The sequence below is a fragment of the Vigna angularis genome, chromosome 1 (genome assembly GCF_016808095.1).
Source record: "Vigna angularis cultivar LongXiaoDou No.4 chromosome 1, ASM1680809v1, whole genome shotgun sequence".
Lineage (NCBI taxonomy): Eukaryota > Viridiplantae > Streptophyta > Magnoliopsida > Fabales > Fabaceae > Vigna > Vigna angularis.
The window spans coordinates 62,161,154-62,188,768 of NC_068970.1; the positions used below are offsets into that span (position 1 = coordinate 62,161,154).

At 32.7% G+C, this 27,615-nt stretch overlaps 4 protein-coding genes across 12 annotated transcripts; 1 reads left to right on the top strand and 3 right to left on the bottom strand.

Annotated features, from left to right (window-relative positions):
- The first annotated feature begins 108 nt into the window (after window positions 1-108).
- Window positions 109-6,001, top strand: LOC108322964 (uncharacterized). 4 transcript variants are annotated; one of them, XR_008244689.1, is made up of 8 exons: window positions 109-479; window positions 559-713; window positions 800-1,017; window positions 1,729-2,332; window positions 4,255-4,743; window positions 4,829-4,986; window positions 5,119-5,243; window positions 5,363-6,001. XR_008244689.1 is itself a non-coding variant. In XM_052866747.1 (7 exons), the coding sequence occupies exons 1-6, from the start codon at window positions 304-306 to the stop codon at window positions 4,939-4,941; spliced, it is 1,770 nt and encodes a 589-aa protein (XP_052722707.1). In that variant the 5' UTR covers window positions 111-303; the 3' UTR covers window positions 4,942-4,986; window positions 5,119-6,001. The 4 variants fall into 4 exon arrangements, 1 of the variants encoding a protein (XP_052722707.1); XR_008244686.1 differs by having other exon boundaries at window positions 110-479; window positions 4,240-4,743; window positions 4,829-4,944; XR_008244678.1 differs by having other exon boundaries at window positions 111-479; window positions 4,240-4,743.
- A 2,189-nt stretch (window positions 6,002-8,190) lies between these two features.
- Window positions 8,191-14,682, bottom strand: LOC108322933 (long chain acyl-CoA synthetase 4). The gene is made up of 19 exons (XM_017555236.2): window positions 14,363-14,682; window positions 13,774-13,837; window positions 13,594-13,683; window positions 13,371-13,427; window positions 12,962-13,010; window positions 12,525-12,601; window positions 12,370-12,409; window positions 12,188-12,282; window positions 11,714-11,881; window positions 11,482-11,592; window positions 11,262-11,349; window positions 11,014-11,080; window positions 10,750-10,825; window positions 10,531-10,648; window positions 9,488-9,733; window positions 9,259-9,398; window positions 8,865-9,047; window positions 8,597-8,716; window positions 8,191-8,440 (listed from the first exon to the last, which is right to left on the bottom strand). The coding sequence occupies exons 1-19, from the start codon at window positions 14,512-14,514 to the stop codon at window positions 8,384-8,386; spliced, it is 1,998 nt and encodes a 665-aa protein (XP_017410725.1). The 5' UTR covers window positions 14,515-14,682; the 3' UTR covers window positions 8,191-8,383.
- Window positions 14,683-17,745: 3,063 nt separating this feature from the next.
- Window positions 17,746-20,652, bottom strand: LOC108322936 (nucleoside diphosphate kinase III, chloroplastic/mitochondrial). The gene is made up of 7 exons (XM_017555242.2): window positions 20,486-20,652; window positions 20,046-20,186; window positions 19,103-19,140; window positions 18,942-18,992; window positions 18,446-18,613; window positions 18,239-18,351; window positions 17,746-18,128 (listed from the first exon to the last, which is right to left on the bottom strand). Exons 1-7 carry the CDS (start codon window positions 20,565-20,567, stop codon window positions 18,005-18,007), a joined length of 717 nt encoding a protein of 238 aa, XP_017410731.1. The 5' UTR covers window positions 20,568-20,652; the 3' UTR covers window positions 17,746-18,004.
- Window positions 20,653-22,678: 2,026 nt separating this feature from the next.
- LOC108322934 (uncharacterized) lies at window positions 22,679-27,443 on the bottom strand. 6 transcript variants are annotated; one of them, XM_052872080.1, is made up of 9 exons: window positions 27,283-27,441; window positions 26,884-26,934; window positions 25,900-26,258; window positions 25,690-25,798; window positions 25,518-25,600; window positions 25,015-25,078; window positions 24,791-24,908; window positions 23,101-23,255; window positions 22,679-22,919 (listed from the first exon to the last, which is right to left on the bottom strand). In XM_052872080.1, the coding sequence occupies exons 3-9, from the start codon at window positions 26,022-26,024 to the stop codon at window positions 22,800-22,802; spliced, it is 774 nt and encodes a 257-aa protein (XP_052728040.1). In that variant the 5' UTR covers window positions 26,025-26,258; window positions 26,884-26,934; window positions 27,283-27,441; the 3' UTR covers window positions 22,679-22,799. The 6 variants fall into 6 exon arrangements, with proteins under 6 accessions (XP_052728040.1, XP_052728039.1, XP_017410729.1 ...); XM_052872079.1 differs by having other exon boundaries at window positions 27,202-27,441; XM_017555240.2 differs by having other exon boundaries at window positions 25,690-25,808; window positions 26,884-27,443.
- Between the last annotated feature and the right edge of the window lie 172 nt (window positions 27,444-27,615).

Consider the following 27,615-nt stretch of genomic DNA (forward strand, 5'->3'; position numbering starts at 1 on the left):
CCTAATAATTTTAATTGGTTCTGCTGTCAGCAGGCTGCAGCTGAAAAGAAAACATGGGCTTCATAAACCGACACTGGTTCAGCCCAAAATGCACGATGAGGCCCAACATAGTTTTTTTCTTCTTCTGGGAACTGGGAAAAGAAGAGAAGAAGAAGAACAACAAGGCTTCTTCTTCAACATCGTGATCTCGTTCTGGTCAAATCGAAATCAAACTGAGACTGACGTAGTTTCAGTTCATCCCATTTCAATAAGTTTGTATCTGCCTCCAACTTCAGAAGACAGAGAAGAGAGAGCGAACGGAAGATGAAGAGGGAAAGCGAGTTGGTTGGACTCTGCATAGAGGCAGCATGTGAGAGCAAAGAAAGCGTTGAAAAATGGCGGATGCAGAGGCGCAGTCTCGATCGCTTACCTTCTCCTGTCGCCGATGCTCTCCTCCGCCGGCTCATCGCCCGTCGTCTCCTCTACCCTTCCCTCCTCGAGTACACTTACTCTCTCTATCCCTCATTTTCAACACAATCATGTTCCATTCACGTTTCTAATTTTTTCCTTCCTTGTTAGGGTTTTCAAACACAGCGCCGAAGAGGTTGACGTGAGGGACAACGGCTCCGTGGACGCGGAGTGGATGGCGTATTTGGGAGCTTTTCGTCACTTGCGCTACTTGAATCTCGCGGATTGTCATCGAATCACCACTTCAGCACTTTGGCCAATTACAGGTGTCGTATCTATCCTCATTCTTCTCACTTATTCTTGCTGTCACTTTTTACGAGATGGCTCAGTCGTGGTGCTTAATTGGTTTTAGGAATGAATACTCTTCAGGAGTTGGATCTGTCTAGGTGCTTCAAGGTTAACGATGCCGGGATTAGCCATCTTCTCTCCGTTCCTAATCTGGAGAAGTTGCGCATTTCAGAAACTGGCGTCACTGCCAAAGGAGTCAAGCTTCTTGCCTCTCTTGAAAACTTGTCTCTTCTCGACTTAGGTGGCTTGCCCGTAGATGACGTGTCGTTAACTTCGTTACAGGTATTGTGTTTTCCTCTTTGATGCTAGTGTATTCGATAATCAGCGCTATACCAGTCAGTGATTTTTTACTCCATCAATTTATGTTGAAATTATTGTTTCTTTTCTTTGTAATTGTATAATATTTATGGAATTTGTTATGCTGTTAGATGAACATGATAATTAGGCGCACTTCAAGAGTTGGATTTTGTTGGATGCTATAACTGTGTGAATTCTGACGCTACTGTTAATGAATCCTTTCATAACTAGTGAGACATTGTTTACTTCATCCTTGATTGTTATTTCTAAGATTATTTTTGTTTACACCGTTGGTCTTGTTCTGCTTCTAAATCAGTTAGAAAATCTTGCCAAAATCGTTATTTATTGCTTTCTATTGGTGCTGATTAGATATGGTTTTGTATTTAATTGGGGTTCAGTTTAGCCCTATTTTTCAATGATCTGGATTTGGGCTGTAATGGATTGCTGTAAGCAGCACTTTGTTGGATGTCAGATTTTTTCCGAATCACTTGCTTGAATTCGCCATTAGACATTATTGTTTGTTTCAGTCGGGGATTCACTGTATTAGCTTTTTGGAAGTGCATGTGTTTATGCGTGTAAACACTTCTGTGTGTTTGCTTGATTTTGTGTTCTGTTCTCAAGTTGTAAAAATGGTCTTATAAATATGTGTATTTATTTTTTTATGACCTGTACCGTTTCGCTTCACCCTCCTCCTAGGTACTGAAAAGGCTACAATATATTGATCTTTGGGGTAGTAAAATATCAAATAAAGGTGCAGCTGTTCTCAATGTGTTCCCAAAGTTGACCTATCTAAATCTTGCTTGGACCAGTGTCACAAAATTGCCCACACTATCATCTCTTGAATGCCTGGACATGAGTAACTGTACTATTGATTCTATACTTGAAGATGATAAATCTCCTTTGGCAAAGCTTATTTTCTCTGGGGCTACATTCCTGAATGAATCTGGAGTCTTCTCGTATGCAAATACAAATCTGGTATCCTTTTTGGATGTAGCCCATACCAGCCTGCATGAATTCTTCTTCTTAAGTAAAATGAAAGTAATAGAACACCTCAATCTCAGCTCATGCATGATGGGGGACGATTCAGTTGAAATGGTTGCATGTGTTGGTGCTAACTTGAAAAGTCTGAATCTAAGTGGTACCAGGGTTAGTTCTGCTGGATTAGGGATTTTAGCTGGACATGTTCCCAACCTTGAAATTCTATCATTATCTCAGACACCATTGGATGACACTGGCATCTCATTTATCAGTATGATGCCTTCATTAAAGGATGTTGACCTGAGCAATACATACATTAAAGGTATTTGATCAGTTGACATAGTTCTTTGTAATATGATTTATAAATTTGTGTGCATTACCTGTGGTGGCAGATATAGGCTGTACTCTGGTTAAATCCTACCATTTTTGCAGCCTATTGATTGATCCCTTTTACTTTACCATTGGGCTGCTGCTTACCAGGAAACTTCTTTGCAAGACTAACATGTGTTTGTTAATTTATTTGTCGTCCATTTCCTTTACTGCTTTTTTGGGAAGAGCAAAAAGATGCGTGCTTGCAGTATGTTTTGGATTAACATTTATTTAATTTCTGATCTTGATGTTGATTTGAAACCCTACTAAGAGTAAATCGTATATTATGCCAGATATTCAACATCTCCTGTTTGGTTTCATCAACATGTGTAGGACAACTCAGTTTCCAATATTGTCTTTTAATCAAGTTACGTTGTAGAATAATGTGTCTTTTGTTGGTGCACTGCACACTAGATTTAAATAGCTATTTTCTATCCTAGAAATCAAGGGTTGATATTATTAAGGAGCCACTTGTTTGAGAAAATGTTATTGCTTTCAATTTTAATCACAAAAAGGCCATTTGTTTGAGAAAATGTCCTAGAAATTGTATCTTTAATTACTTTGTTTTCATTTTACTTACTATTTTCGAAAGTTTGTAAAACAGTGTAAACAAAAAACCAATAAAGGTTTTTCACAAATTTCTATACAAAACTTTGAAAGCAGGTTACAAGTTGAAAATACGGTTCCCTTTTCATAATTAAAAGTAAAAACAGAAAAACATTTTTTAAACCAAATGCTCCCTAATAAGCTACAACTATAGCAACGAGATGCATTTCATATAAAGAAAATTAGGTGGTTGACTTATGCTGAATGATTTTACACTATATTCTAATTCAAATGTCATACTGAGATTGGAATATTTATTGGACTGTAAATGTGGGGTTTGGTAGTGGTAAAGCTTTGGGCAAAAATGGCTATTGGGATAAAACCTCCCTTGTAATTTGCTAGTATTACTCCCCGGGACCCTTTGGAGGATGAGGGCCATCGAGTCCAGCCCAAGACTGTATGTCCCAGCACGATTCACTTATTCCATGAGGCAAGTCAATGGTGCAATTGGAATAGCTTCTCATTATTTCCTAGGTTTTTAGTTGTGGAGGGAAAATGTCGGGAGATGTGTGGTTATTTGTTACATTCACAGCATGTGAAGGGGATGAGGCTCGCATGCTATTTTGGCCTTTCCTTAGGCCTGAGAGGGTGTATCTTCAAGGAAGAGGAGCGCCACTCTGTTATCGTTTTTAACCAGTTTTATTACTTACACATAATTTCAACATGAAAAATCCCTCTGTTATATTGTAGTAAGTGAACCTAAACGGTATTTTTAAGGCCTTTTTGGTTTGAGGAAACCTTTTCTATTTTCACATATAACTACCAAAATGTGACTTTGTTCTCAGTATATTTCTGGTTTTTAGAGATTGTTAAAATAAACAGTGAAAAATAAACTATCATTTTCATAACTTACTAACAAATATTTTAAAAGAGGAAATAGAATGAAACTGATTTGACATTTTTGTAATTATTTGTGCAAAGACAACTGAAAAAAAAATATTTCTTAAACTGAAATTGCCCTTAATTTCTCGGATAGAAAATGTCCTCAATTTGCTATCTTTGCTAGTGCCTTGAATAATTGTTCACTTTGTTTCCAAGGCTTCACTTTTACTTCTTATTAAGCATTCAGTTAATGCTATAGTGGATCATTTCGATATAGCAAATTGTGATTTTCTTGTCTATTTGTCTATTTTACTGTTCGAACTGTCTACATTTTGTTTGTATTATTGCATCTCTCATATCGTTTATATCTCCATTTTCTGCTTCTGTTTTAAAAATTGTCTTTTGGGCTTACCTTCTGTATTTACGACTTAGGTTTTCTACACCCAGGAAAGATTGATGTGGACTCCCCACTCTCACTGATGGCTTTGCAAAATCTTAAATTAGAAAGGTTGAATTTGGAGCATACGCAAGTTAGGGAAGAAGCATTATACCCCTTGTCAAGCTTCTTAGAGCTGAGATATTTATCACTTAAAAGTGCTTCTCTTGCAGACGTCTCGCTTTACTATTTATCGTCAATTCCAAAATTGACAAATCTTAGTGTTTGTGATGCGGTATTGACAAATTATGGGATTGATATATTTAAGGCTCCTGAAACTCTGAAACTGCTGGACCTCAGAGGTTGTTGGCTCTTAACAGAAGACATTATCTTGTCATTCTGTAGACGTCATCCACAAGTTGAAGTCATACATGAACTTGGTACAGTATATCCTTTTAATAAAAATGGTCCTCATCATTCCTCTCCATCTCGATCAACTTCTAGGACTTTGCAAATGGCTAAGAAGAAAGATCAAGCTCCGGTATTACCGTATCTTGCAGGTAATTTCTATTTACCTTCTAATCTTTAAGTTTCTAGCTTTATATGACTATCTAATTGATTTGTTTTCATTTATTTTTTACATAGATCAAAGATTAAAGTATAGCAGGGATGAGTTACTTGCATTGCAGTTTGCGTCCTTGCCTCCTGCATCTAGTAGTGAGAGTAGCAATTCAACATTTGAGAAACAATTGGACTGAATGGTGAAATCTCCCTTTATATAATTGTTTGCACTGATGGCATTGGTAATTTGTGTTCATTTTTCTTGTTTTTCTTAGTCGTAGCCAATTTTATAATATTACTTGCTTTGCTTTTATTTTAAATATGATATCCTTCTCCTATTTATGCTGGGTATGCACATTTTTGTTGCTTTGCAGGCGAGGGTATGTGATATGAACAGAGAGGATTAATAGCCCGAGTCCGATGTAGTTCATTTGTTCATAATTCGAATGCACATGGTCAAAGAAGAATCATGTTTCTGTTAGAGAAATCGAATGTGATGGTGAGCCTTGGTTCCAACTTACCATGGCTTACATGTAGATATGCAACGTGGATTTAAGAAAGGTTTAGTGATATTATTGTGTGTTTTGGCTGACACGTGCCTTTTGTATTGGGGTGCAGAGTGGACACATGGGATGTTGTGAAGGATTGCTTCTACTTAGTAGTTTCTGCAGGCTCCCAAGTATAGAAGATTGCAGTCATCAGGATGGTGTTGCTTCAGACAAATCGTTAACTACGCACTAGATCACTCCATGACACTTTCTGATGGTTTGTACTAATTATGATAAATCTGAAGGGTGGACAATTTCAAGGTGTCTTGCTCGTGTTTTTATTTGATTTCTCATATAAATATGTAGAAGCAGCCTGTTCCCTCGGTGTCCATTGTTCCTATATAGGGTACTCGGGTAGGAGAAGTACTACACTATGGGAGTTAGTTAGATGAGAAGGAACACTATATACAGAAATTGGCACTTAAGTTTGTGTTTTCATCGTACTCAGCCAATCACAATTCACAGTTATTCGTAAAATTCTATGCTTTTATTAAGCAATCAGATCGAGGACAGGCTGGAATGGCAGCTAATTGAGGAAGGGATCAAACGATGCCATTGTAAGTTATACTAACTATATCATTTTCAATAACTCAATCGCCTTTTTTATTGGATGTAATTTTTATTATTTTACTGTATAGTTAAAATTACATATTATCATGATTGTGTTAAATTTTTGTAGAAATGAATAACAATAAGATGGTAATCAAAATTGTAAATATTTGTGTGCGTGTTAATTTTGACAGATGTAAATAGTGTCTTAAATAATTTTATATTGATATAATGTTTTAAGCATGATCCAGATAGGAACAATCTAATTGAGTTTTAAGAATAGAATATCTAGTTAAAAGTTATTATTCTATTGACAGAAAGGTAAAAGCAAGTCTTTTTTGCCAATCCTTCTGATGGAGTTATTTAGCAATGAAGTGGAATGTATGTATTTCTAGAATCAACAAATACCCTTCTCGTGGTAGTCCAGTTCTATTTTTTTGTTTTTAGTCTTTAACGATACTTCTTTTTGCCGTAGCACTTGTGTATCGATATTACATCAACAAAAGAATCAATTGAATCTAATGGAATTTATAGACATCAAGTAGAAGTTTTCACGAAAATAGGAAACACAAGTTCAGGCGACTAAACCATCTATATGTACAGCAGAGGAGACTTCTACTTTTTAACATTTGATGAAAATTTTAATTCAGAAATACAGTTGTAGCTATATTTACTAGTTTCTTATATATTCAATGGATAATTAAATTGCCAGTTCTAATGTTTTTATATATAATTTTTATACACTATGAACCCTAAAATTGGATGTTATTAGTATCAAGCACAAATGAACAATCTGCCCAGAAGAACAAGATAATATGCACAAATAGACACAAATAAACAAGATAAAGAAAGCCATAATACTTAGAGGAATTGGTCAGTGGATAACAATGCACAAAAGTCAACGTAAACTGTAACGAGTAGTCTGTTGATTCCTGCAACTACGGAAAACGATTTCGAAAAGTTTTTTTATAGGGTGGAGGGAGAAATTTGATGGGTGTAAGAAGCAATGGGCTAACAAGTATTGACCAAAAGGTTAACAATTTTGGGCTAATTGATTGGGCTGATGTAGGCCCAACAATCTCTAAATAAATATTGTAAAAAACTACAAATCAAATAAAATATTACAAGAGAAATTCATAGTCTACTATTAGGCTAATATGAAACCATTGTCAACTACACAAAATGTCTGTTTGTTCCTTGACGCCAAAAGATTATGAACACAATTTAACTCAATTGTATACTTATATATTATTGGTCGACTTAATAATACGTTAAATAATTTTTTTACGTTTTAAATAAAACATATATAGTTTATTTTTTTAGTGTAAATAATGTAGAAATTTATAACATTAAATACTATGTCCAATCAACTGAAGTAGATTCCACTCCTTCAACTATATATGTACTTTAACAATTTATTTAAACAAAATAAGATACTTCTTCCACACCAAATCTTCTAGGTATTAAAATATGGTCCTGCTAAGTAGTGATAAGTACATTGTTTAAAAATAATTAATAAATATTAAGTTTTACAAAAGTTTATAATTAAATATGATACTAAATAAGTTCTGATTTAAGTAATTATTAATGTAGTTTTATTTTATTTAAAGAAAAAAAATGTTCATAAATGTTATACAGCTGTAATTGATAATTTATTTTTGATACATATAAAAACTGTTAAAAAATAATTAAATAATCAAATAATTTTAATGACGATTTCCTTTCGTTTGTCTTTCATTTTTAAATGTTGCTAAAGACTTAAATTAATGGAGAAAACTTTCATATTTTAAGCTTCTCATTTTAAATTTTTACCAAAAAACAATTTTCAAATTACAGAAAGATATTTTTGTTTGCTTCGTGGTATAAAAACATTTTATATCTATTGATGAAAGAAAAAATTAATAAATCTAATATATTAACTTTTTAATTATGATTCAATCATTAAATTTAGCTTTTGTATTGAGTATAATAAATGTAACTAATGATTTATTAATTTATTCATATTCATTACATGTAATTTTTTGTAATTTGTGAATACGTCTTATTTTAAATTTATATAAGATGTCACTTGAATATAATTTAAATTGCAATAAAAAAATATGACAAAACTCATTCATATCATTGATGCTAAAAATCATACTATTAAATTAGATATAACGTTCGCACTAGAAGTTGATCAGCGTGACATAAGTTCAGAATGGATAATTAAAATCAACGGGTTTTTTTTTAATATATAATTAAAACATGCTCAATATTGTATGATAGGGCTCAATATGGAAAATTTTCATATTGAAAAAATCTAGTTATATTGTATTAGAGAAGCAATAACTATTATTCATGGTTAACATGAATAATTTAACAATTTCAAATATAAATTTATCTATCTAAACATATTTTTCCAGCTTATGATTTGAGCAGCTATCCATGCATATTATTTGCAATCTATATGAATAATAATCTACACAACCACGAAAAGGGAAAGCAAGTGCAATCACATGAATAAACTAAATTGTCTTCGTCTCGTTGGCTCCAAAAGCATATCTCAAGCATTGGATTTGTTGCTTTCGTTCAGTGTTTTATACATGTCGTCAATGGTATTCTGTCCACAAAAATATTGTAGTCAATACTAAAACAAAAACCTAAATGCATTAGTTCTGAGATTAAATTCCTGTATAACAAAGTAAGGAGAAAAGAAAACCATCATGCATTCCATTTGAAATTCTATGATACTGAATAAATCCATGATAATTTGTACCTGATAGTATTTAAGCAGTTCTGGTCTTTTCTTCTTAAATGTCGGAGTCATAAGGCCACGTTCCATGTCAAATGGAACTGGGTCAAGATGAACTGCTTTAATAAACTCAAAACCTTTTAACTGACAGAAACAAATAATATCAGCTTCGTATAATGCTTCAACAAATGTATGTACCAATAAACACACAGAGAATAAAGTAGAATCAAAATTTATTCGTACTTAAAAATATATATTGTATAATATAAAGAATAGAGAAATGTTAATAGACCTTCTTTTCTTTTGCAAGCTTGACGAGCTCTCCAATTACGTAAGTTTTTGTTCTCGAATCTTCACAGACAGAATCAAAGTCTGCAGTTATATGATTTTCTTCTGCGCATTTTTCAATTGCTTGCTTGTTGGGGTTAACAATAGCAACTAAGTATGACTCAAAACTATTTCCATAAATCCATATCTGAAATAAAGCCGCAAAAAGAATTAACATCTATATGATTCTATATGCATGGAATGAAAAGAAACTTAAATTAAAACTTCTATTTATATATTTACACTAAACTAAACATTTTAATATCATTCACAAATCCATATGCTACAACAAAACAACATTTTTCAAGACTTTTTTGGGAAAATAGTTTAACAAAAAGATAAGTTTTCAGAGGACATACAGAATCAACGACAGAAGCTTGAACATAAATGTTCTCCAGGTGTTCAACAGCAACATATTCTCCTTGTGAAAGCTTGAATATATTTTTTTTCCTATCAATAATTTTCATGGCTCCATTTGGTTGCCACTCCCCAATGTCACCTGTTTAGATAGATCATTCATGAATAAAATGTGGCCATGCAACTCATATAGTAGCAAAGATTGATTATCTGAAACAGGGACAAATGAACCTGTGTGGAACCAGCCATTGGTCATGACCTCTTTGGTTAGGTCTTCACGTTTGTAGTACCCTTTGAACACTGTACTTCCCCTCACACATATTTCTCCTCTTGGGGGGTCTCCAAGTGCATCGTATCCCATTTCAGGAATAGATTCTAGGCACACATCCACATATGGTACAGGAGGCCCCACTGTGCCAAGCATGTCCTTTTCGTTTGGTAATGACACAAAGGTTCCCGCACAGGTTTCAGTTAGACCTATTTTAATTTCAGCAGAAACGCATTAATAAGTCCATGCTCTCACAACACATGCAGTCATGCAAACAGAAGATTAAATGCATCAATACTTGACATACATATTTATACCACAAAATTCATATCAACACATGCACAAAATTGGAGTGGCAAGACATCAGAGTAACTTTCACAGCATTTATTCATAAATGTATGTCTACATTTGAATTAACAACATATGTTTTTTTCTTAAGTTATAAGTGTTGTGAATAAGTGAGTACCATAAAAGTCATGATAGTGCAAAATTGCCTTAGATCACATACTCTCAAGAGGTTTATATATCAATACAATGCTTACACTTCCAAAATAGGTAACAAAAACGATGGGTCTTGTACTCATGAAGTTGTGGACCTTATTTAATAAGATGGTCTCTTTTACCTTGATTGAAGTTAACCTATACTATTGAATTTGATCCTCAATTGCAAGTTAGTTTATTCTTTTACATTATGTACACTATTCTTTACTATATGATTGGTGCATTTTGCAATTGATAATTCCACTTGGAGAAGTTTTGACTCTAGATTTGAGGACTGGATAATGTTTGCTCCATTTTTGACTCTAGATTTGAGGACTGGACAATGTTTGCTCCATTGATTATTACATTTTATTTTCCATTTGTTGATTAAAGAGGATCTTTGTTCCTCCAATTTCCATGTATGTTTTATCCTCTTCATCCAAATGAACTTTTTATTTTGTAAAAAATATTCAGAAAAATATAGTATGTCACGAACAAGATTAATTGAAATCAAATAAAAGCATACCATATCCTTGTAGGATATGAGCACAAGTCACCACCCGCAGATAACCTTCCACATGTTTGGATAGAGGTGCTGCTCCAGACAAAATAATACGTACCCTTCCCCCTAAACCTTGCTTTACCTGATCAAGTTACAAAAATATACTATATTAGTCAGCAATTTGTTTGCACTTGTTGTTCATAACAAAGGAGTGTGGAATTAAACTTAATATTGTTGCATCACCTTATTAAATACAATTTTGTCAAATAGTGGAGATGCTTCCTCATGATTTCGCCCTTTACCTAAGCTATGCAACTTGCTACAAAAACAAAAAAGATTATTATCATAATCTTATAATTTATGGCAAGTGATCACAGTAATTTTGATATTCAACCTAATGAAAATCCAAATGAGCTTTTCTGTGTGAAATGATTTAGGATAGGAACAGTCGAACATCTCATGTTTTGTGCAAGATAGCAGTGACATACAAAAAACATAGTTACTTACTATGAGTAGGCGAAATTGAACACTGTCTGTTTCATGAAGCCCCCTGTAGAAATTTTCTGATTCAAACCTGTTTATCAAATTGAGGATAGGAAATACTGTTCAAAAAGATTAATAACAGGAGAAAAAGGAATTAACGAAAAAGACTACTCCAATAACTAACAAATAATTTAGAAAGTGTGTCATTCCTGAATTCTACAACACATGATTTTAGAAGGATCACTAAATTGTCAACAACGGGAAAAACTTACCATTGTATACTCTGTCAAGTACACGGGGAACTGCAACGAAAATGGTTGGCTTTAGCTCCCCAATGTCTTCTAGTAACAATTTGACATCCTGCAATCATTGCACAGATCGTGTTTACATATCAAAGGCAAAGTTTGACTTTTCTCAGCATAAAGTTAAATCTAAAGCTCAACAATCATATCAAGCCTTCATTCAGTGATGAAATATTTGACATATACTCACTCCACGCCAGAAACCTATTGAGGCACCATGCATTATCATTGCCTCCTCAATGACCCTATCAAAGATATGTGCAAGAGGAAGGTATGATAGGTATACATCTTTTTCACTCAACTGCAAGCAGGAAAATGGATGACAGTTAGGAAGGACAAAGAAAGAATACGTAAAAATATTGATTATCCTTTTAAATGAAGACATTTTTAAAGAACTCATTAAAAGGCCAACACTAGCTTACTTTCTCATTGCAGCTCATCAGAACTTTGTCAATCCCAGCTAAAAGTGTGATAATGCTTTCATTGGTTATCAATACACCCTTAGGGTCACCAGTAGTTCCGCTGGTATACATTATTGTACATACATCACTTTTCTTTTTCTCAGGAAGATCAAAAGTCTGATCATGACCCTGCTCTAGACATCAAAAATTTGCATGAGGATTGAGAAAAACAACCGCTAAATATTCTTTTGCCTATGCACCTACATTTTTTGAACTGGATTTTACATTTACAAGAAAATATTCCTTGTTTTATCATTCAAAATAATGACAGACACAGGAATATAATACTTTTTACTGTGTTTTCAGAGTAATTCCAGATACTCCTTCTATAACTACTTGGCAGTATCTGCAATCACTCTTGCATGCTATTTTCAATGAAATTTTACAGCTAAATAGTAAGAGAAAGATTAACTATTAGTCAAATGAATAACGCACCACTTTCAAAAAGTCTTCCCATGAATACATGGTCAATCCAAACTGTTCAACTTGTTGCCTTTGTTCAGGGGTAACATCTCCAAAACTCACAAGTGCTACAAATTAATAAATAAAGGTAATCATTTCTTTCCAAATATGTCAATATTTTAAGAATGAAAGTAGAGAATAAAAAAAAAACACACTCTTGACATAGTTTGCTGCGTTTGGAAATGTCTTCAACAGCTGAAAAGTTTCAACAACAAATATAAATTAGGCTGGCTAGTAATAGAAATTTTGATTAGAGAATTCTTAATCCCTCGTAGCAATAATATAATAGATAATTTGAATAGGCATAAACCTCAGGTATCTTCTTTTCTTCAACAAAAGCAATTGAGACCTCTGCATGGCTTATAATAAATTCCACAGCCCCAGACCCTAATAAGTCATACATGTGTATCAAACGTCAAAACCCATTACAATTACCATTTGAAAACTTCTAGATGATGGCAAATGTTCATGGTTAAAGAATCTATGGATATGGATTATTGATGTGTGTTCTATGATCAATGGGACATTTGAGTTTTCAATATAAAGACTTCACCCCTAAAGGGCTTTCGTGTGAATAGTTGTGGATGCAAACAGCCACTCATGTTCCTCCACCCAATAGTTAGATTGTTTAGATGATTTGTCTTTGACAGTATTAAATCTTGTGTAATACTAAAACAAATTTCAGTAACCGGATGAGTCAATGCATCATCATTGTGAAGAAACATGATAAAGAAGCCTTGCACATACCCAAGGTATCATATAAAGGAACACAGAAAAGTCCATGAGCATTGCAGGCCTGCAATAATGTTGCAATGTGTCAGAAAATATTTCAAAGATATAAGCTAGTTTAGCAGCACTATAAACGGCATCTCGTAATTCAGAACACTAAATATAATAAACAGGAGTCATTGTTCAACAGAAGAAAGTCGTGTTTCAATAAAGAAAAAATTGGCTTGTTCTCCTTCATATTCAAAATCATAATAAACCAACTACAGTAATCATACCAACAATACAATAAAAAGTATTCGATGAAGAAAACAAACAAAGATCAAAGTACAAATTCAATAGAAATCTCTCCATAAAAGTATTAGTAGAAAGAGAAATTTATAAAGAGAAAACACAACATAGAAGTAATGAAAGTCAAAATAAATTGTACCTGCATGCTCATAATCCATTTTGGGCTATTGGCACCATATATACCACATTTTACTCCCTGAAAATAGGCATTGTATAAAGGTATTCAGCTGAGTAAAAAAATAAAATATTGAAAGACTTCATGACCAAGTTATTAAAGACATAAAAGTTGTGAGAATCCAAAATATTGGAGTAAAGCATTAAAACACTAAAACAAGTTATAAAGAAAAACATGTGTTACTCACCTCCCCATAACCACAAGCACGAATGGAATTTCCAACCTTGACCACCATGTCGTACACCTCTTGGTAAGTTTGCCACTTGTACTTGCCAGGCTACAAAAGAGTGTGACAGAAGTGATAACACATTTTCACACTGACAAAAACAATAACAATGACAAAATTAACCAGAAAGACAGAGTTTACCTTCCCATCCACAATTTCACGAACACCAAGCATTGCCTTCGTAGGATATTTCTCCACCGACATCCTATACAAACACAAACAATTAAAAAATAAAAAAATAATCTCTCACTAAATGTAAGTCTCATCCCCTCCAACCAAAGTTGTATAAATAAGAGAAACTTCTCTATTCACCAATTGCTGCAGAAAAAAAAACAAATATATATATATATATATATATATATATATATATATATATATATATAATAGTACTGTAAAGATCTTTACGCAGTGAATAGATTAAAAATCAAACTAAATATAATTATTACAAAACCGAAAGATTTACTATATATTGAAGCATATAGGGAGTTGATTGTCATGGTTGTTGGTTTTTTGTTGTAATGAATATCCTCCTCCAAATGTGACTTAAACACTAATGTGACACATTGCTAGAAGGGACTAGTCTTTTTCACAAGATTCAAATCGGAACTGGTATATATAAATGTATGTTACATTATGCATAATTAAGGTGAAATAATAACAATAACTAATTATGATTATGGACATTGTGATTCAAAAAAAAAAAAAAAGTTGCAATGGGATTTGTGTATACCTAAAAATATCCCAGCATGTATGGAGACCTTGTATGGGAGGAGGAGTTGGATCATTGCAGAAAACGCTACGGTAGACAGGACCCATTGATGGCCTTTCTTCTGTGCCCTCTTTCGCTTTCTCCACTTCTACGATTAACGTTTTTTCTGCCATCCCTCAATCAACAAAGAGATGGTCTCTTCTCTCTTTTCCTTTCTCTTTTCTCTCAATGCCTTCTCAATTTCTAACCTTAATTCAAATCTATTATTGGTCATTCATTTCAGATCACTACACACTTTTTTCTCCGTTACCAAGCTAGTTAGTTACTCATTGCCGTCTATTTTTTCTATTTTTTTTTTATTTCTCAATTTCGACATAAATTGCAGAAAGAAAATCATTTCAATGTGTAAGAAATTTTACAGAGTAAAATATAATGAATTGTTTACGATATTATGTAGAAATAACTTTTACCTTTGGAGAATTTTTTTTTAAAATAATCTAGAATATTTTAATTATCTAAGGAGTCCTTTTAATAACAAAAATATAAGTTATGAAGTTAACTATACAGTAATTAATTTTATGTATATGAATTAATCTAAATAGAGAGAGAAGTCATAAATAAAAAATATACACCAAAATCATTATCAGTAAACATGATTTTAGTTCAAAACTTTTATTCAACAACAATTACACTAAAGTCTTTAGTTGTACGATTTTAGTGTTTTTGAATTTAGAAGAAATCAAAACTTTTATTCAACTTTATTGTATTTTTTCTAAAGTCATATGTTATTTGCATGATAACTTCGTTTAAACATAATTAATTAAATTAAAGTCACTATTTAGGCTCACAATTTTAATATTTTCATTAAAATCTTTGTCTTTTCATGACTTAAGCTTTAAAAGTCAGAAATTGTTCATTTAAATAACGATTTCTTTAAAATAAAGTCATTCGAATAAGCAAGACTTAACTATTTTTGTAATTTTTTTTAAATCGGACTCAAATACGTAATTTTTAATTGTAAATAACTCTTATTTATAAAAGAATAATTTAAACTGCTTCCACCATTATATAATACTTATTTTTTTTATTCCATGTATATTGTATTTTTTACTACATGTGTATCCAAAAGCAAGTTACCATTTCACAGTGAAAAATAATCTAAATAATCTAAAGTGAAAAATAAGGTTTCAAACATTATTAAACATCTATCAAAGTGAAAAAATAATCTAAATTTATGTTCAAAAATTTTTAAGCCTAATTTAAAAAAATAAATTCGCCAAAATCAATAATTTGACCATATTAGAATAATGAATTAAGTAATAATCCATAAACTACCTTAATTTTATGGCTGAATATTTTTTATCTTAAACATTTGTCACATAAAAACTAATTGTCATTCTGTAAATAGATTCATTAATGATAACATAGATGATTTTTTTTTCTCTATCAATAAAGAAATTTCCATGAACAAAGTACAAATTAACGCAAACAATAAAAATAAAATAAAATTACATTAAATACGACAAAATTAAAAGAGTAGAAAAAAAAATCTTTATAATATGTCTTTTCCCTGTTTAAGGAAAATCTTAAAAGTATTAACATATCACCATGAAATTACAAATGAATATGACTTCATTCCCATTTAAAAAAAAATATTTGAAAAATTAATGTATTATTAAAAGGTTGATATTTTATATGATAATTTCTCTAGTGTAATTAATGACAAGTATGATAAATATTCATTATTCATATTTATTAGAATATATTATTTGTCTTTTATATATGTATTTTGTGTTATTTTTATGGAAAGATGTATAATTTTTATATTTTTTAATAAATATTTAATTATTTTTTATTGGGATAACTATCTAGGAAGATTGAAGATTGAAAAAAAAAGTAATTGGACATGAAACAAAAGTTAATTTGTCCCAAGTTAAACGAAAAAGATAATTCAACATTGGTGAAATTTTTCTTAAATAACTTTATAACTTTAACATTTAGTAGTTTTATATATTTTTATCTTGAATTGAATCGGTCAATGTTTTTAATCACTATTTTAATTAGTAAGTAATCCTAATTAGTCAAACAAATACAATTTTTTTTAAAAAATCGCTACTTAAAATTTTCATTTTATTATTTATAGAATTTTATACACTTTGTCGAAAAGTTAACATTTAATTTAAGATTTTTGTCTCAATTTACAGTATACAATTCTTCTAATTAATTTGAGATTTTTTGAGGAATTGTGTAATGTGAATATACATCGATTCTTAATTGAAGTTTTTATTTTTCAATATGGTTATTAGCTCTTCATTACTTAACATTAATAATTATTTGGTAAACTAAAAAAAATAGTGGAATAATATGATATTCTCACTATGTCATTGAAACATATTTTATAAATAAAATTTTATTCCGAGAATCATTTCAAAATGTCATTATTGTTATTTAAATATAATCAGAAATCAACCTAGAAATAATATTTGAATCTTATGCGTCTCTTGTCTTAGACCAAATATTAATAAAGTTTTATTAAGTCATAATCTGAACAAGTAGTTGGTCCAAATTCAAAATTCTTTCATAAGTTGCAGCACTCTTATAATTTCATTACGATGAAATTACATCATAATGATAAAATAACTCGCATTCACGAGGAACTGCATTGAAAAATAATTTTTAATGTAACCATGGTCCACCTCAATTCGTATTAGATTTCATAAATTTTATAGGGCTTTTTATTTGTTACAACCCGTCGTATTAGGATAATTTATTAAGTAGTTGATTTAAGTGACGATGAGTTTCTAGAAGAGAATATTTCTTAAAAAAAATTTAATTGTAGCATCTTTAGCAAAATCTTATGATATTTTATGTTCTAGTTTTTCTTATCTCATTATACAAGACTTTATAAAAGTTCATCTAAATTTTACTTTTATAACAAACCACAGTTTGAGCTCTTAAATAACTTTTTATTACTATATAAAAGACCTTATAATTTAACTTTTAAGATGTAAGAATATAAAAAAAAAAAATCTAAACAGCGTAAAAGTATAAAACATATATTTAGAGATCACCAGAGTTTTTTTTTTTACAAGAATTCATCGTCCATACTATAGTTATTTTAGTAAAAAGCCTTGTAAAGATAAATATAAAGATCTTATATAAAAATGTAGATTTTTTTTTAATATTAGTATTCGTGAAATTAGTAAATATTTTTTATCATATACATATATAACCTCATTTCCCTATTTGGAGCAGAATAATGTTTTTAAAAAAGAACCTAAATTAAGAAATTTAAAGGATTTTCCTCAAAAATACACTGCTGCATATTAATAATACTATACAACTTATTAATAGACTTTTAAAAGAAATTATTTATAAATTCATTACCTAATATTCTTGAAAGATTTAAAGTCTCCCACAAGTTTTGTATTATAAGATGAACAGTCTTTTCAAGAAAAAGCCAATTGACCCATTTAGAATTATTGGCATAATTAATGTCACACTACTAATAAAATAATGCAATTCCTATTAAAATACATTACCGCTACGAATCTCAATCGCGCTTATTTGTGGCTTGCAGAGTTCAGTATAGCCGCTGAAAAATGACTTATTCCAAAAAAACTCACCGAGCTTATAGAAAAACTCAAGGCATGAGAGAAAGAATCAATTGGCACCATAAACCCACTTCTCTGCATTGCTAGTGAAACTAACTAACTCCTCTGGCTTAAACCACAAATTAATCTCATCCTTGGCAGTTTCGGGACCATCACTCCCATGAATGATATTTCTGTAAAGCACAAGACAGTTATAATCAAATTTGTGATGACCAAATAATGTACAAAGCATTGTGTAAAGAGAAACAAAACTAGCAAATTTATTTGCAGAACAATTGGTTACCTTCCAACAACAACAGCCAGATCACCCCTAATTGTTCCAGGTTCTGATTTCTGGGGATCTGTGGCTCCAATTAGCTTTCTGCCATAGGAAATAACTCCCTGTCCTTCCCACACCTGTGACATGAATTTTAGGGAAACAAAAAAATAATTAAGAACACTGGTTTTTTTATTCCTGTCATCAGAGGTTGAGTCATTTCTATTTTCTAACCATTGCAATAACAGGACCAGAACTTAGGAAATCACACAGCCCATCGAAGAAGGGTCTTTCTTTCAGGTCGTGATAGTGCTGTTTGGCAAATTCCTTTGAAGGAATCACTACTTTAATTCCCACAAGCTTGTACCCTTTCCGCTCAAAACGAGATATAATCTCAGAAATCTGAAAAGGAGAAAAACAAAAATGGTGAGCAAAACCTGAACAAAGGTCAGAAGTGTGGAAGAGAGTATTAGATAGTCCCAAATTATAACGATTTCATGTTTCGACTAATGTATGTGTGAAAGTTAAATTAACGAATATAGAAAAAAGAATTAATAAAATTTTAAATAAGATTAAGCAAAGATTAGTTGAGACTGTATTTCCATACTCGGTAATCATTTCTCAAAGTAGGGACCATATTGTGACACGTGATGACAAAGATGCACTTACTTGTTCACAATGTTTCACAAACAAATCATAAAGAAGTGCAAGAAATGAAATTTCACTTTACCAGCCCTCTCTGAACTCCATCAGGCTTGATGGCAATGAAAGTGCGCTCCAGCTGTGTAAGAAAAAGTAGACACGTTATAATCGTGTCAGGGAAAACAGCACGCAACCAGCAGTATCAGCGTAAAAGGCAAGGAGAATTCGTCAAATAAATGTCAAGCGTACCTCAGCTGCGTGCACCTCCTGATCTTGGAACATGTAAGCTTCAAGACACAACAGAAGAAAAAGAAAATAAAATAAAATCAGTAGCAGAATACCAAGTTAAAGGAAGCCTGCACTAATGTTAAGATCCCACCGACTAATTCAAAGCATATAAGCAGACGCTTAAAACTTTTGTCGGAAATCCGATTTCACATCCTACTATAGATAAAAAAAATCGATACAAGTGAATATAAATCTACATTTTAACATAATATCAAAACCATAACCATAAGTTAAAACCTGTTAGACCTATCGTGTCATTTCTATTGGGTCACTGTCGGTTAAAGTGTTAAGTTACTGTGTCAAAAATTGGTTAAATCTAAAAAGACTTGATTAAAGTTTTGAAATATTTTACTATGTAGGGGATGTTAAGGGAATTAAAAGTGTATGACATCCAAAAACATAACTTGATCCAAAAATAGTATTATTGATGTTGAAGAGGTCCCGAAAGCCACAGCTGCTACTATTAAGCAGCAAGGGACGAGGCTCCTCCTCCTTTGACACCCAATCGGCATCTCATATAAGTAATAGGGGCATATTGATTAAGATGCTTATGATTTTTAGTTAAATCTAATCTTAATTTTATGAAATTCTATTACATGACTAGATATGTATCTCAAACAATTGTATTATATATATTTTTAAAATAATTGCATTGTCTTGTTGTATCAGATTCACATTTTTATATATGTACATCTTACTTAGATCTTAACCATCTATATTAATTGTACAGTGTAGATCTACTCATTGTAGACAAATATATGATATAAACGATAGTGGCACGCAGGATTAAAGATGCCCATTCGTAGCAATTAAAATACATATCCGGTTTGTCACTTTGTGATCACGAACACACACAGTAGTCAAAAAGTAAATGCATTGTTTCAACAGTTATTGCTGACCAAACCTGCAGCAGGAAGAGCAATGGCTCCCGAAATCCATGATGACGCGGATCCACTTCCAGAACCGCTCCTCCCATGACTCGAGGACCAAAGAGGCACTTTGCTGCTCAATGAAACAGCAGCAGCAGCCCCAACCGCACGTCCTTCTGTAAAAGCGAAAATTCATTTTTCGTCTCAGCGAAACACAAAACATCTAAATTCAACCCATTCACATTTCCAATCGGTTCCTAACGAAAACCATAACAAAGTACACGGATATTTCCAATCCAAAAAAAAAACAGATGTTCGCGCAAATTGTATAAAAAAAATTAAAAAGAAAGCTGAGAATCATGAAGGTTTAATTTTAGCACGACGATATAGTGGTTAGGGTATAAGAGAGGTTTAAATTAAAAAAAAAAAGGCAATTGGAGAATGATGATGAGAAAAAGGCATAGGAGGTAGTTACGAGAGTGAAAACGAGAGGCTTTGGAAGCAGAAAGAAGGGACCTCGCGGCTCTTGAAGCAGATTTGCAAACCTGTGAGGCCATCTTCTTGGCTTCGTGTAGATTGTTCTGAGTGACAGAGCAGAAGAAGAGAACACAAGGATGCAACGGTGAAGAATGATCAAGGATTATCGCTTCCTTTTATTTCGCCTACCTTTGCAATTTGGTCCTTGGGTTTTTGTTTTTTTAACTTTTCGGTAGTTTTGGTAGGATGTGTAAATTGGAAACGGGTGGTGTGTATGTGAGCACGTAGTGAGAGTTAGGGTTAATTAAGTAACTTTACTACTGCGGTCAAACATTGCCCATGATGTTTGAGCCCACGTGCTCGGAATAAGATCCTCTCCAACCTCCTCCCCCTATATCTGTGCGCTTCCTGCATTCTCTACTTCTTACTCTCACCTAACATGCATTCACATGTAAAATATTAGTTATACAAATCGCATAAATTTTTAATTTTTTTATTTGGATTAACTAAATTTTAGGTTCATACTTTTAATTAGGTGATAAGACTATTATTTTGGTTACTTATCTTTATACATTAATAATATAAGTATAAAAGTATTTTTTATCAATATAAAATAATATTAAAATTGACATGTTAAATAACCAGATTGTTACATGTGATTTCCGTATCATCATCTTTAACGATAAAGAAATTTTCATGACTGAATTAAAAAATATAAAAAACTTTAGCATATTTTCCTACTATTCTCCAATTTAACTTTTAGGTGCATGTATCTCAACCGCTAATATGCATTAAACTTTTACAGAAAAAATAATTAGAAAATGGATGGTGAGAGATTGAACTGCTCATCCTAAAGTTGTTTTCTAGCTGCAGGGGACATCCGCATTTATGTTACAGAATAAGTCCAACAACCGGAGGAGGGATGGCTGAAGTGAATTATTAACAGCAGAGGAGACAGAGATTTTATTATGTACAAAGGATAATAGCAAGAGAAATGATGGTTGAAAAGGATGATGTAGTGATAATAAGATTGATGAATGATTGATTTAGTTTAAAGGGTGAGAAAAGAGGGATAGAGGTAGGGAACAATCCTCTTTTATAGATTCTTGTTTCCTGGAAAATCATTACGAAACCCCCTCTCTTGTCAAATACTTTACGTGGTACTGTTGCATTTGGACAAAAAGAACCAAAGAAAAGTTTCTTAGATGAGGCTCAAGTCTCGATTGCAATCAAGGAAATTTAGCTTGTAACCTGTGCTCACCTTTTTAAATGTCTGAGTATAGTAGTTTTAACTACCTAAACGTGACCCACTTCATTTGCTTCAGCGAAACGGAGATGGAAAATTAAAAAGAAATTGTCGAATCAACTTCACTCTCAAGATTGTCCACCAAAACGTGGAATTTTTTCTTCAGTAATGTTAGGCCAAAAAATGTGTTTAAAAACTATTTTAACCACATAATCAATTAAGTAACTGCCTGCCTGTCTTTTTTTCTTTTTTTTAATCAAAATAATAATAAGAAATAATACTAATAGTAAGATTAAATAAGAAGAATTTCCGATGGGAAACACAAGCCGCAAATCTCTCTCCGTTATAGCTAAAATTGGCACCCCTTTCGTATTTGATTTTCGCTTCTATTCCTTTTTGTTACTATAAGGGGCGTAAAGCATCGCCCAACCATTCACTTGATATACGTCGAAGGCATTCCTATAATGACTTTTGGATAATCCTCTCTAGTTTAGTTTTTGAGGTGAAATAGAGCTTAATTCACACTCATTTCTAAATACATTCACCGTATAATCTTGGCATTCACATTTTTCTTGATTATTATTTCAGTAGGGGCAGAGGGGAGAAGTCTTTCCCATGACACGAATGAAAATCTTTTGTAACCCAACTATCAACTTTTACCCCCTCCCACTTCTTTATATCACTATTTTATGCCTACAATATAATTTATAGCTTATCATAATCTCCCCAGGAAGATAATGAAAGTTGGACACTAACAACTCATAATGCTGTTCGTGAACAAAAGTATAACCACCAATCTTCATGCAGAGTTTTTATCCTTTTTTAAACCTCAAGATGCCACAATAGTCACTATTCAGGTATAAGCATTCAATTTTATGTTTCTCTTTATAAAGATGTACCAACTCTAGTTAACATACATATAGAAAGGTCATTAAAATTGCAAGGTTTAAAAAGTCACAAATAAATCACTAGTTTTTATTAAGTTACTTTCAAGATATCATCGTTATTTACAAAGTAGCCAAGATTTACAAAGCCACTTAAACTCACCAAACAAGGTGTACTTATATTAAATCTTAGTCGAACCATTGGGAACTGAAGTATCAGATTCCAGTTTGCGGTCAGCTTTAGGAAATGTATCACATTCCAATTTGCATTCGCTTTGTAAAGCTGATAACCAAGAGTCCACCTGAAAGAAGAAAATTGGAGGCAAACTACATCATTGAAATGGTGACATGTGACTGACTTTAGAAGGTGATCAAAATTATATCAAGGATGAAAATTGCTTAACATAGTTCAGAGTGTAAAACTAAAATACAATAATATTAATAAGTACTACTAAGAATCAAATTATCTTAACGTGAACACACCTGTATCTTAGAACTGCTTGAGCATTCATATCGCAATCCATGACGAGTTAAAATATAAAAGGCATACTGAATTTCATCATCTTCTTGCTTAAAACATGGTAAACTCCCTACTTCAATGATATCAGATAGAAGAGTCGAGTCCTGCGGGCTTAGATCTGCAATGTTTTCCCTTCATCAGAAAGCATGCATTGATGCATTATAAATGAAAGTAAATCATTTAAAAGCTTGAGAATAATTTTTGTTTGATTGAGCGAACCATGTGCAGTTGTTCTTTTTCAAAGACAGAATAAAACACAAATTTAGGCTTTTTCAAAATAGCTTATGCATATGGGAGAGCTAGTTCTAAGCATGACATAAGGGTCTCCTTGACTAAGCTAGGACCAAATTCCCCGCTGCTGCTCCTATTACTCTATTTAAATTAGGGTGGGTCTACGGCTGGTCCATCCTTTGACATAAAAGGGAATTTTTTAAATAATTATAAAGAGAATTCTTGGAGCTTCCAGTAGCTCAAGCTTTTGGAGAGTTGATTCTTGACAGGTTGAAATCCAAACAAACGTCATCTAAACGTCTTTAACTATATGGTGACGATACCTATATACGAGCTTCTGATTTGAAAGAAAAAAAATGGTCAATAACAAACTTCAAGATAGTAGAAGTGGTACTATCCAATGGAGAATGAATTTTTCCTAACCGAGGAATTGATTATAAAAGTTATTGAAAAGGCATTCCACACGGTGATTAAGAGGTTTCCAACACTTCCATTTCTCATCCACCCACATTTTAAAAGGCACAAATGTAATTTATCTGTAGAAAAAAGATTGTGAAGCCCGGTAAATTTTGACGTTCTGATTAGTCACATCATGCATTTAACTGAAAGATGAAAATAAGTTCATATTTGGTTGAGAAAATAATTTGAAGGCATGGGTGTTCCAATGGAATATTCTTTCTCGGGTGGTGTTTGTTGTGGATAGAGTGAAAAAAATTGAGTCTAGTCCCCTCTTATGTTTCTTATGTTATAATTGATAGAAAAATGAAAAAAATAATAATTAATTTTTTAAGTTAAATAAGCTTGTCTTGACCGTTTGGCCCAATTTGAAGCAAATAAACTTTTGGGTTACAAAAACAAATCAACCTGCGCTATCTTTTGGCTCCTAGATAACTCAAATTGGTCTGAAAAAATTTTAGATCTGAAGAGTGAACTGGATAGATTGCTCTTCTTTATTTACATCTATGTTTCGGTAAAATGAAACGGACATTTCATCACTTTTGTGATGAGATATCATTCCTACAGGCAGACAATTCAAAAGAGTTATCCTCACTAAAACAGTTGAATTCCTGCATCATATGTATGTCAGCAAATTCATGTGACTAATATCGAGTATAATAACAATACAATGACAAACAGAGAATTGCCGTTATCTATAGATTCTATATCCTACGCTGGATTCACTTTCATGCATTCTACCTAGCATAAATCGTTTAGGAGCAAGCAAGAATATTCAAAAAGGAATAAAACATCTCCAAATAAATTGGTATTTCTTTATATATTCAAAAATAGAGGGGCGCGGGAGAATAATACGAAACAGAGAGCAGAGCTTTACTGTTCAGATTTAACTGCATTAATATTAAAGCAAAGTAATTCTTAAAAATGAGAACTGCAAGAATGAAAGAACATGACTTACTGCATTACCTGTACACAACAGATATAAAAATATACATGCTCCATGGAGAACAACAAAACGAGGAAGCCGATCATCTACTTCAGTATCATCTATCGGTGCAGGTTCTCCTGGTAGTGCTGCCCATCTCTTTACAAGAAAGAGCAAAAGCAAATGAGTTCAGCTTGTTATGTGAAATAAATAATGAAGCTCAAACTAAAGAAACATAAACTGGTGTAGGGCAGGCAGTTAGTACAGTTCGAATGTATAAATATCCAGATAAACGAGCAGACCGCAAAACTTCATCAATATGTTCCAACCTGTGTTAATTGTTAAACAAAATTAATTTAATAAATCATTATACAAGAAAGCACAGCACCCCAGCTCTCCTAAGCCAATCAAGAATTCCCCACAGAAAGGGGAGGAATAGGTAGATAGGTATTAAACAGTTAATTTCTTTATTTTCTCAATGCAGCTATTTCAACTACAAATAAGACTAAAGAGTAACTGTGTCTAGCACACCAGGAAGAATCACTTGTAAGGAGTGAAATGGATAACAACGAAAGAAAAAGGAAGTCCTCATTTTATTCTTAACACTTCAAAAAGTCACACTTATCTAGATTTTAATACTTATGACAGCATCTACGCAGCTTCTATGAATAATATCAGGACCCCTAGAGGATACAAGAATTGTGACCGAAAGAATTCTGCTAATTAGTGAACAATTAATATTACAAAGTTGAGGATGACATCACTCACTGAGCTTTCAAGTGAGCTTCCCTCTCCTCTATATCGGCAAGTTCTGTTCGAAGTGATTCCACTTCCGCAGCTGTTAGCTCAACCTACAGAATATAAATTTTTATTGGTAGGATGTAATAGAAACTTGACCGATGACAAAATATGCTCAGCATAAAAGCTTCTCAAATCACACCTTTTCCTGACCTCCAGTACTGGAACCCCATGACAGTCGCCGAGGAGAAAACAAGTTCAACATGAAAGCTGTCCTTAATTTCCTTCGAGTCCGTTGATGGCGTGAGGACCTAAACTAAGCTAGATTGAGTGAATCAAATAAATTGAAAGTCTCTCAACAACTGTTTTTATTATTGCTTTCTTCTATTCATTTTTAACCAGGAAACCATACCTTGATGATTGATCAGTTCCAGGCTCTGTAATAGATGATGTTCTGCTCTCAGGGGATTCTGAACTTGCTGTTGGAACTTGAAAGTGATCAGGGATGATTTTTAGTTTCGGGGGACCATCATCCATTAAATTTACCCTCAACAAGAAGAAAGGACGGCAATCCTATTTTGAGGACGACAGCATAAGAGTGAAGCAGGGCTTATCCTTATATAATAATAACCACGCCAAGATGTTAAATAGGCACAAAATTCACCACTTCCTTAACTGATTCATAAGTTGCAAATCAGTTTTTGACTTTCGCCCAGTATGCAGCCAAAGGTCATTTCAGCAAATAGTTGGAATATGACACGGGTGCCAGCCCTGAAATGTACAAAAACAAAAGTTCAGCAACACATAAAACATCCACATCCAATCTTTACCACCACCACCCCCAAAAAAAACATCGTGGACTACCACCGGCTAACAAGAAAACAACATACGCAAATCGTTAGACCATCCAAAACAAGCAGTCCCAGAATAGTTGTGGCTAAACTACTACAATTGAAGAGAAAAGCATGTTCCTTTGCCTTCAAATAAAGTGGTGTGGAATATAAAATCAATTCGTCCAGAAAGATCGTAAAGAAAATGCTGACTACCAATCACAAGGGACCAAAAACTCAAGAAAAACAGGCAAGTTCTAGAGAAGATATAAGACTGGCTCTCACGGCATTGGTTTGCCAGCTGCCATAACAAACAAACGGTATCCCTTTTCCATTATTTCCTCCCTCTCAAGGTAAAAAGAAGCAACTCTTTTACGCAGATCAAATTATAAAACATACTGAAAGAATAACTCCAGCTTAGTATTTAACTATGGTTATGTATTACTCCAAAGTCCAAAGCGAACAGCATGCTAAATACTTGATTATAATGCTTCTTTAAAAGCAAAAAATCGATAACCCAGAAAGACTCGGATGCTCATTTAAATAGTGTGAGGAATAGACTTCACCTATACAATCGCTCCACGTGATCAACAAAAGCCTTCACCCACATTCATCAACTTAAACAACGGAACTCAGTCGGAAATAGTAGTAGCCACAAGATACAGAAGCAGAAACGTCGGAAAACAAAGAACGATAATAATACACTTCAAACCACGAATCAAGCAGAAACTCAGAACTACTAAACTAGATCAACACATGTTGCTGATATACCAACCCTAATACTCCAAACAGAGCGAAGATCGAAAGAAAACACAGAATAAAAAAATAAAATAAAAATAATGGGTCAAACAAATAGAACATGTGGCACGACAGCTACAGCTTACAGGTTAGAAGTGCCAGAGTATTAGTAGACGACGTATTATTAAAAGAGAAGTTTTTTATGAATAGAGTTTGAAGAAATAAACCAGAGAAGGGTTTTTGAGGTTGGACACTTTCCTCGCTGGAATGAAAACAGAAAGCGGCTCGAAGCCCAAGAAGGTGGTGTTTGTTTCGTACAGCGCGCTTCCGTTTGCTGTTGCGGTTATCGCGAAAAGACACTTTGGCCCATGAATTTTTCCCCATCCGCAATTCTTCACAGATTAAAAAAGTAATATAATGTTTTAAAAGTTATTAGCTGTTTAAGTATCGTGATGATTAGTTATTAATGTGTGTCAGCATCTTCGATCATTGCAAAAAAATATAATCAATATATTTTATTAAATTACAGAATTTATCTTACATTAGTTGAGAAAATTTTG

Bases quoted from the DNA above. Each gene is read 5' to 3' on its own strand.
- LOC108322964 (XM_052866747.1), top strand. From the start codon at position 304: ATGAAGAGGGAAAGCGAGTTGGTTGGACTCTGCATAGAGGCAGCATGT. The intron at 1,018-1,728 runs GTATTGTGTTTT...CCCTCCTCCTAG, and splicing joins TGTCGTTAACTTCGTTACAG to GTACTGAAAAGGCTACAATA. The intron at 4,744-4,828 runs GTAATTTCTATT...TTTTTTACATAG, and splicing joins GGTATTACCGTATCTTGCAG to ATCAAAGATTAAAGTATAGC.
- LOC108322933 (XM_017555236.2), bottom strand. From the start codon at position 14,514: ATGGCAGAAAAAACGTTAATCGTAGAAGTGGAGAAAGCGAAAGAGGGC. The intron at 12,283-12,369 runs GTGTGTTTTTTT...ATTAATTTGTAG, and splicing joins CGCAGCAAACTATGTCAAGA to CACTTGTGAGTTTTGGAGAT. The intron at 11,593-11,713 runs GTAAGCTAGTGT...TCCTGCTTGCAG, and splicing joins TGATGAGCTGCAATGAGAAA to TTGAGTGAAAAAGATGTATA.
- LOC108322936 (XM_017555242.2), bottom strand. From the start codon at position 20,567: ATGGCCTCACAGGTTTGCAAATCTGCTTCAAGAGCCGCGAGGTCCCTT. The intron at 18,614-18,941 runs GTAAAGTGAAAT...TCTCCTTTTCAG, and splicing joins ATGGAGTTCAGAGAGGGCTG to ATTTCTGAGATTATATCTCG. The intron at 18,129-18,238 runs GTAACCAATTGT...TGTGCTTTACAG, and splicing joins CTGGCTGTTGTTGTTGGAAG to AAATATCATTCATGGGAGTG.
- LOC108322934 (XM_017555239.2), bottom strand. From the start codon at position 26,024: ATGGATGATGGTCCCCCGAAACTAAAAATCATCCCTGATCACTTTCAA. The intron at 25,079-25,517 runs GTGAGTGATGTC...CAATTAACACAG, and splicing joins GAAGCTCACTTGAAAGCTCA to GTTGGAACATATTGATGAAG. The intron at 22,920-23,100 runs GTGTGTTCACGT...TTCTTCTTTCAG, and splicing joins CAAGCAGTTCTAAGATACAG to GTGGACTCTTGGTTATCAGC.